This window comes from Mauremys reevesii, linkage group 4 (assembly GCF_016161935.1).
Source record: "Mauremys reevesii isolate NIE-2019 linkage group 4, ASM1616193v1, whole genome shotgun sequence".
Lineage (NCBI taxonomy): Eukaryota > Metazoa > Chordata > Testudines > Geoemydidae > Mauremys > Mauremys reevesii.
Window position 1 is genome coordinate 63,135,136 of NC_052626.1, and position 14,732 is coordinate 63,149,867.

The 14,732-nt window shown below is 40.5% G+C and overlaps 1 protein-coding gene across 7 annotated transcripts in view; it reads right to left on the reverse strand.

Annotated features, from left to right (window-relative positions):
- Positions 1–14,732, reverse strand: part of TTBK2 (tau tubulin kinase 2) — a 195,799-nt gene that overhangs the window by 78,589 nt on the left and 102,478 nt on the right. For all 7 annotated transcript variants that reach the window (XM_039536222.1, XM_039536218.1, XM_039536219.1 and 4 more), the window contains one exon: positions 8,643–8,747. In XM_039536222.1, the coding sequence (XP_039392156.1) occupies positions 8,643–8,747 (105 nt within the window). The remainder of the gene's footprint in view (positions 1–8,642; positions 8,748–14,732) is intronic.

Genomic DNA, 14,732 nt, shown 5'->3' on the forward strand with positions numbered 1-14,732 from the left:
CTACACCACTTAGTATTAAATAAAGATTTCATGCTTTCTATGGTAAGGCAGGTTTCTAAAACATCATGGGAGCAATTTTTCCCTTAATTACATCTCCTTACTATAGAGAGTAATTTAATTTGTTACAGAAGCTGTAGCTGCTTTTAACTTAATTCTACAACCATATCAGGAAGGTAGAGGAGGATGATATAAAAAAACAAACTGCACTAAACTAGAGAATATCCAAAGCTGCTGTAAAATTTGCACAAAAAGAGTCTATGATCTCCCATTAAGACCCTGTGATTAAATTAATAGGATGTGTAGGGGAATAATTCTAAAGAACTGGATTTGGAGCATGACAGGCAGTTAAGTGCAGCTGCAGAAGTTGACATTTAGGATTTTTGTCTTTATACACATAGAAACAGAAGGTATAGAGGAGTCATCGGGAGGTGACTGTCTCTTCATTCTTTGTAAGGTACCTAACACAATGACTAGGGCCTTTGGGAGCTACCACAATAACATTAAACAATAGTAAGTAGGTACTGGAAAAGACAGCTAATCAATTCATTTGGACTGAATGAATCTCCATTTCCACTTTGCAACATAAACACTTTCTAATGGAGGTTTTCCTGAGCTTGGCCCAAAATTCCCTGCTCTTAACTGTTATAGAGCTTGCTGTGAAATGGTTTTCTGCCTGGCTGCCACCTTCGGAGCTTCATTTACACTGTATTATAGGCGGTGTAGGTAGAGACACCAATGGTAGGGTTGCCGGACACTGCCCATTACAAGCCCTTGTTTCAATTCCTTATAACTTTGCAAACTTTAATTGTTTGGGCAGAAATTTCCCATGCCAGATGTCTACTTCAGGCTGATTGATATATTTATTAACGTCAGCAAAACTAGCTCAATCATTTTTCAGAATGAAGTGAAAAGAAATTATGTCAATTTACTCACGTTAAAAAATTCTTACAACATTTTATTAAGAGGCTCTAGTACCTCCATGTTTTGGGGCAGGGTCTTGAAATTTTTCAAGAAGGGGGTGCCACCATGGTGTCAAAGCCTTTTGCTGTCCCCAGATAATTTGGCCACATTTGGACAAGCATGAGCTTCTGAAAATCTCAGTTCACATATACTCAACAGAAAGCTGTTTAAATTTGGCAGCTAATCTCTCCAAGGATTACATCTGTACTAAGTATGCTTCATCCTAGGGCTACGGGGCTGAGCACGCCTTTCCTGCAATTGCTCCTCTGGACAGCCATAGGCCACTGAGGTACCGAGCACAGGAATTGAGAACAAGGAGACTGCCTCTCCTGGACTTACAATATTCCCTCTGTTGGTACTCACGCAGGGAGGAGGAGACAGAGGAGATAGCCTCACTGGAATGCAAGGATTAGGAGCTAGGCCTAGGCAAGGGAGCTGGGAGGAGAGACAAGGGGCTTAGCTACACTTGAGAGTTACAGCGCTGGTGGTGGCTTTGCAGCGCTGTAACTTACTCCTCGTCCACACTGGCAAGGCACATACTGCGCTGTATCTCCCTGACTACAGTGCTGCATGTACTTCACCTCGACAAGAGAAATAAAGAGAACAGCACTGCTCTTGCAGCGCTGGGGTGCCAGTGTAAACAGTGATTAATCTTACTACGCTGTAACTGACCTCCGGAACCTTCCCATAATGCTTTTTAAGTAAAGATAACACTCTTTGTTTTGTTGTGATGCCTCTCTTTGTTTTGTTGTGAACTCAGGGCTCCCGGAACTGCTTATCTAAAAAAACCCAAAAAAACAGCTACTGTTTGCTCCAGCAGAGTCAGGCAGGGGGATGAATGTCCACAGCTAGTGTTTGCTTGAGGAGAGAAGCAGCCCGGAGGGGGGGGAGGGGGGGGTCCGTTTTGGAGCAGCTGCTTATCTGGTCTGAATGCATTTAGTGAATGAGAGAGGGGTGGGGGAAGGGGTTGAAAGTTGGTGCTGTGTATCTTCAAGTCCTTCGAACTTGCAAGGCAGGGAGCTGACAGTGTCAGCTCCAAAAATCCACTCTCTTTGTCTCCCCCACGCTCCCTGTCACACTCCACCCCACCCCCCTCTTTTGAAAAGCACATTGTAGCCACTTGAACGCTGGGATAGCTGCCCATAATGCACCACTCCCAACACCGCTGCAAATGCTGCAAATGTGGCCACACTGCAGCGCTGGTAGCTGTCAGTGTGGCCAGACTGCAGCGCTTTCCCTACACAGCTGTACGAAGACAGCTTTAACTCCCAGCACTGCACACCTGCAAGTGTAGCCAAACCCAAGGATACTGTCTTGAACCCAGGGCCAGCTGTACCTGCTGCTGCTCAGGTGACCCTAGGCAGCTGGCCCCAGGGCCAGCTGAGCAGCGGCTGATGCAGCTGGCCCCAGGGGCCACCGAAGCAACAGCGGCCCTGGAGCAACAGCAGCGCCCCCCCCTCACCAGAGTGGCAGCGGTACCATCTTCCCACCCACCACCTCCCCCGGAGCAGCAGTGGTGCCCTGGGCTGCCTCCCCCTCGAGAAGCAGTGGCACCCCAGAGCCCATGCAAGAGCAGCAGCAGCACCCCGGAGTTCCCTAGAGCAGCTAAGATTTAGTCAAGGGTATTTTCAGTACAAGTCATGGACAGGTCAGGGACTTGAATTTTTGTTTATTGCCCCTGACCTGTCCATGACTTTTATTAAAAATACCCATGGCTAAATCTTAGCCTTAATTATTAGCAATAAAATAGGAAAACACAAAAGCCAAGAAGAAAGTTTTCTTCCAGAACAGCTTTGAAAGAGAGATGTAATTTACTAGTTACATTCCTAGTAAACAACTTTTAAATAAGATGCTGCCTCTGGCCCAGATTTTCTATTTTAACTGAGTAGTGAGCTCGTTTTACACATATATGTTCAAAGAACTGCCAGTAGTTACCTAACAAAACAAAACACATCAATAGCAGAGAAAAACCTTTCAACTCACTAGAATACAGCAGTACTTCTCAGCCTTGAAGAACCAACTTTGTTATCAAATGGAGGAGTCAGCCTCACCTCAGTCCCTGGAAAAATCATGGAGCAGGTCCTCAAGGAATCAATTCTGAGGAGAGGAAAGTGATCAGGAACAGTCAGCATGGATTCACCAAGGGCAAGTCATGCCTGACTAACCTAATTGCCTTCTATGAGGAGATAACTGGCTCTGTGGATGAGGGGAAAGCAGTGGATGTGTTATTCCTTGACTTTAGCAAAGCTTTTGATACAGTCTCCCACAGTATTCTTGTCAGCAAGTTAAAGTAGTATGGGCTGGATGAATAGAAAGTTGGCTAGATCGTCAGGCTCAACGGGTAGTGATCAATGGCTCCATGTCTAGTTGGCAGCCGGTATCAAGCGGAGTGCCCCAAGGGTCGGTCATGCGGCCGGTTTTGTTCAATATCTTCATTAATGATCTGGAGGATGGCATGGACTGCACTCTCAGCAAGTCTGCAGATGACACTAAACTGGGAGGAGTGGTAGATACTCTGGAGGGTAGGGATAGGACACAGAGGGACCTAGACAAATTAGAGGATTGGGCCAAAAGAAATCTGATGAGGTTCAACAACGACAAGTGCAGAGTCCTGCATTTAGGACAGAAGAATTCCATGCACTGCTACAGACTAGGGACCGAATGGCTAGGCAGCAGTTCCGCAGAAAAGGACCTAGGGGTTACAGTGGACGAGAAGCTGCATATGAGTCGTCAGTGTGCCCTTGTTGCCAAGAAGGCTAACGGCATTTTGGGCTGTATAAATAGGGGCATTGCCAGCAGATCGAGGGACGTGATCATTCCCCACTACTAGACATTTGTGAGGCGTCATCTGGAGTACTGTGTCCAGTTTGGGGCCCCACACTACAAGAAGGATGTGGAAAAATTGGAAAGAGTCCAGCGGAGGGTAACAAAAACGATTAGGGGGCTGGAACACATGACTTATGAGGAGAGGCTGAGGGAACTAGGATTGTTTAGTCTGCAGAAGAGAAGAATGAGGGGGGATTTGATAGCTGCTTTCAACTACCTGAAAGGGGGTTCCAAAGAGCATGGATCTAGACTGTTCTCAGTGGTACCAGATGACACAACAAGGAGTGATGGTCTCAAGTTGCAGTGGGGTAGGTTTATGTTGGATATTAGGAAAAATTTTTTACTAGGAGGGTGGTGAAGCACTGGAATGGGTTACCTAGGGAGGTGATGGAATCTCCTTCCTTAGAGATTTTTAAGGTCAGGCTTGACACAAGCCCTGGCTGGGATGATTTAGTTGGGAATTGGTCCTGCTTTGAGCAGGGAGTTGGACTAGATGACCTCCTGAGGTCCCTTCCAACCCTGATATTCTATGATTCTATGAATAAAATATTGAAGACACCACTGACTTCCTAACGTTAGTTGACAATGTTTGCATTATGAACTTGCATCATCACAACTCAACATTTTAACACACAGATGCAAAAATCAGAATGCAATATTTGGACATTATGGCATGATTATATCGTGGATGTCTCCTTCTTGTCCCTCTGCTTCCTATCTGCTTGGAGAATTCAGAAGGAATCCTTGTAACTCGTGCGTTTTCCTCTCCGCTGTTTTTATAATTCCCATCTGCTCTACACAGATTCTTATGAGAGGAATCCCTAAAAAGAGATGAGGCACAGAGACTGTGAAGCAGCATGGAGTGGAATTAGACAATGTATCCAAGTTGTGCAATTCCACCCAACACAGAAAAGAAACAGACCAAACCGTCCCCAAGGGGAGTTGTAGATAAGAAAGTTAAACCTAGCTCTGTGCCACAAAGCAAGATATCAGTTTTGATGCCTCACTAATGCAGTAGACACATGAATGATAGATAAAGCAGCTGTCTACCCGAAGTATTTTCCATTATCCTACCTCTTCTCTTGATGCAAGGCTACCTTTCCTGAAATTGTGGTTGGAAACCCAAGGACACATGGAAAGTCTCTGGTACAAAAAGGAATTCAACAAGCAGACCTTTCTCTTTGAGGTGGTTGAAGGAGTATTAGAGTCCTAGCGATGGACTTGGTACACTTCATCTTCTCCAGTATCTCATCCATCTTGAAACTGAAGAAATCCTCCCTTCTCACATGGGAAATCTTCCATTCACGCTTGGGCCCCATAAAAAGGGTCCATTGACTTGAGCAAATGTACAGCCTCTCTTAATTTGTATTTGGATGCTATATGCTCCTAAGTCATCAGCTCCTTTATAGAATTTTTGTTCTCAGTAATTGTTCAATAAGAGTGTCTCTGGTCTTCAGAGCTGAAAATTATTCTAAGTCAGGAGCCTCAACCACACACCCTAATAATTTCAGACAATTTCAAGAGCTATCAGATGTGCAGATGGCATTATCCTTCAAAGAAGGGGAGATGAATAACATTTCTTGTTATTCAGGATTAAGTTGTTCCATATTTCCAACCCATTGTACTTCCTCAGACCCCAACAGGAGAGTCATTGCTACTGACCAACAGACAGAACCATGTCAGAAATGCCAGTAGCCCAAAGTAGCAGAAGCAGAGGAGATAGAGACGACCTGCTGGCTCTTTTGAAAAATGCAAGTGGGTGAGGTGGTGTCCCAGGTTTTAAGCAGGGCCAGCTCCAGCTTTTTTGCCGCCCCAAGCAGCAAAGAAAAAAAAAAAGAAAGAAAGAAAAGAAAGAAAAACCTGATTATTGAGCAGCTACTGAAATGCCACCAAAGAGGAAGAGAGGGAGTTAAGAACCCGCCGCTGAAGTACCGCCGAAGAGGAAGAGAAGTGCCGCCCCAATAACAAACGGACTGCCGCCCCTTTCTATTGGCCGCCCCAGGCACCTGCTTCCTTCGCTGGTGCCTGGAGCCGGCCCTGGTTTTAAAGGCTCATCTTTAAATATCTACCAATGACTACCAATGAGTTAGAAGAGAGTCTCAGCCAGTAATGCCACATGTAATGCCACCAAAAACAGAAACAAATTACAAGATCCTGTTATTTTAAAGGCATATTAAACTCTGCACAGTATTTTTCTGCTTTAGTCCAGTGTACTGGGAATTAAGCAATGGTCTTTAACTCACCAAAACTCTTTAGTATGATAATTTGGTGGGTTTCCCCATTTCCTCCTCCCATGGGTTTTCCAAGGGATAATGTTTCTACTTTCCCTTAAGGCCTTCCTCCCTAGCCTTCATGTACCCTCTATTTGTATCCCTGCTCCAATAATCCCACATTGAACCTCGTGCCCATTTTAAATATGGGGGTTTTATTATAATGTTTGAATTATATATTTTTGTAATTCCCTCCTACTCTAACCCATTTCTCCGGCATTTCTCCTCACCAAGGTCAACAAAACAGAATAACTTTAGAGTTTGAAAACCAAGACATTTTGGACATATGATGAGTCAAAATAATATTTAGCAAACTTTCAAAAAGTCAGTAATTGAAATTCTTAAATAGCATAGACCAGATTCCCAGGTCTAGCTGAGTTGCACTCAGGTCAGGATCTAGGCTCTATGACACCTTTCTGCTATCCCAGTCCTTGGGTTAACTGGAGGTGGGTTCCACCCATTTTAATTTACACAGTTCTGCTGATCAGGGATCTCCTGATTGAAGCGTGGCCCAGCCATATCCCCTCCTGCTCCAGGCCATGCCACAATTTCCCCTACACTGTAATAAGAAGCAATTGGTTTGCAGCTGGTAAAATGGCTTTATGACCCTCAGGAATTCCCAGCCTCAGGTGCCCTTTAGGGAAGCTGTCTAGCTACTTTGCACTGCCTAAGCAGCACAACGGAGCCAGAGAGCTGAGGACCTGGCACTATAACTTTAAAAGTCCTTTTCTGATTTTTACTAAACTTCCCATTACAATTCAAGGATTCAGAGACAATACATGGCATGAGAAGTTTCAGTGAGATTGGTTTCTTTTGGGGGAAGTTAGGGGTGTTGAAAAATCAGGCTTATTATAAAAAGCCAGAATCAACCTTAACTATGGAGCAGCAACCACCACTCCATAACATACATTGACTTTTATTATCATATTTTATTAGATTTTAAAAAATAATACAACTCAAAATTTTTGAATATTTTTTTACTATCTCCATATTATTTGCGAAATATATTGAGGAAAAACCTATAAGGAAATCTAGTGAAGATCAGAATAAGAATCACTATACGGCAGTGAAGAGACGATGTAAACACAGAGGATATTTTGCTTAAAGAAAATGCAACTCAGTTTTATTAGTAGTCATCTTGTTGGTGCAACAAGAAATACTTGCTATTTAACCGAAAGACACAAGTGATTGATTAGTGCAAATAAAAACTAATATGCATTTTCCTTGTTGATACTGTGTCATCATTACAGTATGCATTATACCATCAGAAAAGCCTGAAAATAGACTACATTTCATTAAATAACTACTTCAGTTATACTGCAGGGCACTACAATGAAAAACAAAGGCAACACATGGGTTTTTATAAGAGAGAAACAGACGTGTTAACTGCTTGCAACAGAAAATATAGTATTTCTCTCAATTTTCCTGAAAATACTACCATTGGTGGATGTATGTTTTTGAACTTATAGAATCTTAAGTATGTGTTTCATTTCAAAATTACAAGTCAGAAAAACAACCATAAACACCAGACACACAGAAAAAGACAAAAGCTTATGAAAACAAAAAACTACTTGCTCACCTTTCCAACAGCTGCAGCCACTCTGTTGGTCTCCCCTGCTCTTTGTTTTCATTGCAATGTCCAGCATTATGACTGAAGGAATAGAGTACAGCAGAACCTCGCTAATTTACTTTGCTAATCCACACACCTCGGAATTTGCACACACAAAAATAGCCATTTTACTCCACCTCTCAGCCAAGATTGAATTGTAAATGCTATTGAGAATGTTCCTATTACTCAACTTCATTACATGTACAAAATATTCTACATAATATTGACTACTACGTTATTCAATATTACCATAAACATTAAAACTAAAAACTAGTCAAACATATAAACTACATTTTATCATGTATTGTCATACATTGTGTTCACTTACTTCCCAATTTGCAAACTTCAGGAATTCACAATGGACTCCCAATCAACAGTGAATTAGGGAGGCTCTACTGTACTTATTGCGATGTTCTTATTCAGATCCCTGTATCTATGATCCTTTCTAAATCATAGTCATTCCCCAATTCCTAATTCATATTTGAAAATTACTATATTTCTTATGGCAATATTGTAACTAAATGTAGCTGTATTCTGTTTCATTCTACCATTCCACCCAATTCTTTCCTCTCCAAACCACTGTATGTTTTCAATGTACTGTTTGAATTTTTCTCCTCCATATTATTTTCTATAATTTATTTACTACGAAAAGTTTAGCTGTGTTGTAACATCCATTATTCAGCAAGATTGTGCTTTTTGCCTAATTTTCCAGCTGGACAGATTGATTGATATACAAGGCATTCAAGTACTGCCCAAGGGCACACAATAAATCTATATCTTAGGCCAAAGAAAGAACCCATGATTCTTCCTGATTTCCTGTCCTTTGAACTTCCCACTAGATCATATGGCATCTCTGTTCTGGAATGGAATGAACCAAATTTAGATACTGTTATCAATTCAGTCTCCAGAAAAAATTTAGTATATTATCACAGCAAATCAATAATCACTTACAATAATTGTGGAAAAAAAATTCTTACCGGTCTGACATCCCCACATGAGTTCGTAAACTGTCGTGCCAAGCCAAAATCCAGCATGTAACACTTCCTACACGTGCTAGGGAAACGTCCCATAGCAAAGTTTGACTAGAAAAAGAAACAAAAAAGTATACATTATTAATATATACATATTAATGCATGTCATTTTCCATTACTCTACATCTTCACTTCTGCCCATGTTCCATTCACTTTGGAGAAAAGAACACATTATATTGGCACTGCATACGCCAAGAGAGGGATGCAGAATGCTCCCTCCTCTTTTCTGGCTGCCTAGAAAAAAATCTTCAAAGACAAATGGGTTGGAGGGAGAGAGTGTGCATTTGTGGAGGCAGTACATTCTGAAAATTTCAGTTAGACGCAGTGGTTCTTAGAGCCGGTCCGCCACTTGTTCAGGGAAAGCCCCTGGCGGGCAAGGCCGGTTTGTTTACCTGCCACATCCGCAGGTTTGGCCGATCACGGCTCCCACTGGCCGCAGGTCGCTGCTCCAGGCCAATGGGGGCTGCGGGAAGTGGCGCGGGCCAAGGGATGTGCTGGCCGCCCTTCCCGCAGCCCCCATTGGCTTGGAGCTATGATCGGCCGAACCTGTGGACGCGGCAGGTAAACAAACCAGCCCGGCCCACCAGGAGGCTTTCCCTGAACAAGTGGCAGACTGGCTTTGAAAACCACTGAGTTAGAGTTCATAGTTCTTGGGTTTTTGTCTACATAGCCTTTTTTCCTAAAATTTCTCAACACTGCACTGGTTCAGCTCCTCTGATGTCAGCAACATTTCTAATATAACAGTCTGCCTATCACTTGTGTTTTAACCATATGACCTAGACTTGTTCAACAAGCCCTAAAAATTATCAATGGAAAAGAACAGAGCTAGCCCAAAGAGTTGAAACAAGAGTCTGTGCACTGAGTAAAACCCCTGTACAAGTGGGAGAACTCACCATATTGGAAATTTGGCACTGATGACTGTGGAAAAGCTATTGTTGATTTCTGATTCTCTACTGCCTGGTACTTCATGTACCCAGTTTGAATTAAACCAATGAATCCAGTAGCAGCCCTGGTCTTTATAAACTTTGGCCAGGATATCATCCATCTTGGAGCAAAGCAGGTCAAGTTCTACAAGAAAGAGACTGAACTCCTGTATCTCTGGAAAGAGACACAAGCCACAACGAATAATGCCAGAGGCAGAGCACAAGTTTATAGATGGATCAGAGAAAGTTAGTATAAAAAGAGTCGTTAGACAATTCTGACTCTTATAAGTTAGCTGCTTAAGTTGTCATAATTCACTGGCAAATGTTCTAGTGGCATAACTAATTACCAGAACCTAGTAATTTGCCACTCTTGTGAAAAGAGCCAAAGGAAAGAAGTGTTTATTTAGCTATTAAGCAGTCTAATATTCTATATTGTTTATTAGGTGCAGCAAGATGGAAAATCCTTGGAATTCCAAATCTATCATTTCCTGGTCTCACTCCCAAAGAATTTAGAAGAGTCAATTAAAAAAAAACATTAAAAACCTACACAGGGAAGCATTTTAACCATAGACTGGACTGTTGCCAAGTGAGTCTGTAACATATCGGCAGAGTTTAAAATGATAGGAGGACCTACCTTCTAGTCTAGGTCAGATTTAAGCTTGTTAACTGGTTGCAAGTCTTCTTCTGAATGAAGAAAGAGGATCATTTAAAGCATCTGAGAGCTGCCAAATTGTCACTTGTAAGATTTTACATCATCCATCAGAGATGATCAGATGAAACAAAAATTTGATCTTCAGGAATGGCAGGACCTGTCAAGTTCACCTTCCCACTCAAATCTAGACAGAATCTGAGATACGCTTACTCTGGAAATGAACAAAAGCTTGACATTAATTTAGAAAGATTCATAAAAAGACTCTTTAATGTGAATTAACTTAAGTGGTTCTGTAAACAGAAGGACCACAGTTCACAGATGTTATAATGAAGATCCACATGGGCCATGGCCAACTTAGAAAGGCTGGGGTATGCTTACTACCTGTCTCCCTCCATGCAGGACAAATACAGACAGATAATTGGGGACATACATTTCCTGATGATGAATTTAGACTGTTGACAAATGGACTTTTTTTTTTTTTGGTACACCAAAGGATTGCACTGAGAAAGGCTTGCCATTGAGATCAGAGGAAAAAAAACAGATAAGGAATATTACGCCAAGGAAGAGTACTTGGATAGTCTTTATAAATCAGACTTGGATGCTAGCAGAAATTCCACAGTAGAATTTGGCTTTGAGATGTGTCAAAGATAGTACCAAAGCTTGCATTGTAAGAACTGTACAGAGAGGGCATGGACACTTATAATATCCATTTTACAAGATAACTAAGATTTCATAACTTTGTTCTTCTCTTTTTCTGTGCCTTGTCAGATCACTCATCCACAAGTGCACATATAGATTCCTTGAGTATCAAGGCTTTTGAAGTGAGGCTAAGATTGGAAGACTTGGCATCAAGGCACTTACCAGGAACTACACATTTGTTTCTGGCTTCCCATGAGAAGCAAGCAAAGAATATGGCCCATCGCTTTTTACAATGCTTAAAACTATTTTTTTTATCATTTCAAAGCCAACCACTTTGAAACAAGCTTTTAGGCCTATAAGTTCTGTGTCAGGAAAAACACAAACACAAAGCCCAAATTTAACTATCAGTTTTCTAAAAACTATAAAAAGCATTTCTGCTCAATAAACCTGAAAAAACTAAAAATATTAGAAACATATAGCAGTTTCAGGTCCAATGGGTAGATGAAAAAAATAAAAATAAAACAGGAGCAGAAATGTATGTGTTCAGCAGTATCCTATTTATGCAGAGAGAGTTTCAATGCCCTCTCGTTCATGTCTACAGGTCTGTATCCACCACTGGACTTACTGCTTCTGGAATGCTGAAGGTCTAAGCTCTGGGCATTTTTCTCCAGTAAATAATGTGGACTTTTATCTGTAGGTAAAGAATACTCCAAGTCAAAAGTCCACCTTATCCCTAGCAAGTGAGGATTTGATCTAGTGTTATGTAGCACCTCTCTTAGAAGGAAGGAATAGTTCTAATATAATTTGGGTTCTCCCTATCGCTCCTGCTCCTGTCCTGGGTCAATATTTAAGTTCCCAATCACACCTCAACTCCAATGGCTTCATCCAAACTCTTTTCCCTACAGCTACCAGGCTGCCTCCATCCATCCCTTGCCCTCCCATCACACACATATCACCTTCCGCTTCCAACCTACCTCACAGTCTCTGCACCTTTCAAGTTTGATGCTCCATCTATCTCCCTCTCAACGTATTTCACTCAATCCTACCTGACTCTGGCTCCACTCACCACCCAAATGAAGTCATGGGTGACATACCATTTTTTTTTAAATATAATGCAAGAATGAAGGATAAAAATGAAAATTTCTTAATTCAAAGTGTCTTCAAAGAGGACTTACATCACACCATTCTGTGAACTGGGCATTATAATTAGGGCATGAAATTCAGTGTATACTGTCAGATAACATTAAGTCAGAAGATGAAAATAATAGTGACAAAAAATAGAAGACCTTTGCATGTATGGAATTCAATTGTACATGCTCACAGTAGAGTCTGATGACATTTTTAATGTACAGCAATATATAGTATGCATGTAGCAAATGCAGTGATAATCTCAGAGGAAACCAGAAAAATCAAATACCAAAAATAAGACCTACTTCACAGCAGAAAAGTATACTGTGTGATACTAACCAATAGATGAAAAAAAAATATTTCAGGTTCTCACTAAGTGCATGATCAAACAATACACTACAATTTATTGGGCAAGGCAGTAATTCTTATTAGTTATCACACTATACATTCAAAAGATAGTTCAATTTATTGTTGTTTATTAAAGGCTAACAATGCATTCATTGCTGTACAATGCAAAAATGTGAAGAAAGTCCCTGCATGAAGGAGCTTACAATTTTTGACATTCATAGAAAAGACAGGCCACAGTGCAATACCAAAAGAAGAGCGCAAAAGAAGAGAGGCAGGGGAATTTTTTGTATTTTAAAAAAAAATATCCCATCTCTTCCTCTCAGTAAGGTAGCAGTGGGAATGGGGCTTATTGTGGCAAAGTGTTCATAGGCTTCATGGAACAAGGGGTCATTAGGTGGAATGTGAGAGCCTGGTGAAGTCCCATGTTGTCTCTTATGCACAGAAGAGCCACAAACGTGGGAGTGCAAGAAGGGAATAAAAGAGGGCAGTGGAATTGACATCACTGACAGTTGTGAAAGGGGAGAGGATGTACACAATAAGAAATTAGATTTGATATATAGACTGAATCTTAGTCATGCAGGACTTTGAAAGGAAGGATCAGGTGAACAAAGGGCAAGAAGCTGGAGGTTTCAAATAGAGGAGAGATGTGTTCAGAGCAACAGGCAAGGAAAAGAACTTGTTACATTTTGACAAAATTAGTCAGTGATGTAGTTATCAGGGACTCCAAAAAGAAGAAGGATGCATTAATTAAAACAGAAGTGGCCAGGGTATGGACAAGTGTTTTGACTTTCAGACAAGAGAGGACGAGTTAGATTTTCTGTATGTTGTGGAGGAAGCAGGAACACTATTTAGTGACCCCTTGCATGTGTGGGGAGGAGGAGGAGTTAAAGATAACTTAGGGGTTGTGAATCTGTGTGACAGGGAGGAGGATAATAGTATTTTCTTCAGCAGTGTAGAACAGAAGAGACATCGAAGGAACCATAAAGAGCTAATTTCTGGCCATGTTTAGAAAATATATGGAATGCACTAAATAGCAAGGATAATACAGTCCTTTGGAAAGTCAATGGTTATAATTTTACAGAGGAAAAAGGCATGTTTAAAATCAATTATATGCTGAACGCAACACTAAATGCCTGTTATTTAACCTTAGTTCATTGTTAAAAAAAAAAATTAAAACACACTTGCTGTTCACCTTAAAATACAGGCAATATGCCAGCTTTATAGACATCTGTAGTTTTTATACTTCTCTAAAGAAAACATATACTTTGTAATTTAGAGAAATTTAACAACAAACCATAGGAGTAATAAATGGACAGATGGTCAGAGATAAGCAAGACTAGAGTGTTGTCTAAAAAAAACTTCATCAAAGAATATTCGCAATGGCTAATGCAAAATCTACACTTCAATAGAGGTAACTGAGAAAAAAAACAAATGAAAACACTTTGTAAATTAAAACAACCTATAAGCTATACCCACACTATACAATCTATAATAAGCTATTAACTTATTTAAGTAAAGTAAAGCTTATCATTCATCACTTTATGTTAGTCAACTGCCAGCTTGCAAGTGATGTAAAGGCAGTACTGTAGCTATCTTTTTTTGTGGTTGGAACAAAATGGTATTTACATGGTATTTAAAATAATACTTTTAAAAACCTAATCAGGCAAATATTTAATTTTAAAGGCATTGAGACCTTCAGGAGTTAGTCTTCACTGTTAGAGCCGACCATGTCTTAAATATCCTGCTTGTTTAATACTGTATCTTCTATTTAAATTTGTGCATACTTTTTGAAATTGAAAACTTAGTGTCTTTGCTGATGAATAAGACTTCCAAACGAAAACAAGTATAATATTACAGAATAATCAATTACCAGAACACCATAATAACTGCTGAGGAATTCCTTTAGAATTATGTATGGTATGTTGCTTTTCCCAAATAAAATTTCTGTACCTACACTTTACTCAAGCAACCAAAAGCTTTCTATTTTTAGTGGGTTTTATCCAAAGCTCGGGTTTTGACAAGATAGCATATCATGCATGCCATAACAGTTTTCTTCCATATGCAGAGATGGTTTGTTTTTCTTTGTTATTCATACATTAGATTCCATACCACAACTTAAATTAAATTGATTCAATATTATGAAATTACTATTAAAACTCTTACAAATATTTCCTATGGTTAAAGTTTACTCCCTTTGATTTCTTACATTAAGAGTCTGCTTCTATAGTCCAAATAATCTCTAATCATATTTTATTCTGCGGTGGGAGTTACTGCTATATAAGGTCTCTATAACTGACAGATGAAAATGCTAATTCAAGTTCACTTGGAGGACGACCGCCATTTATA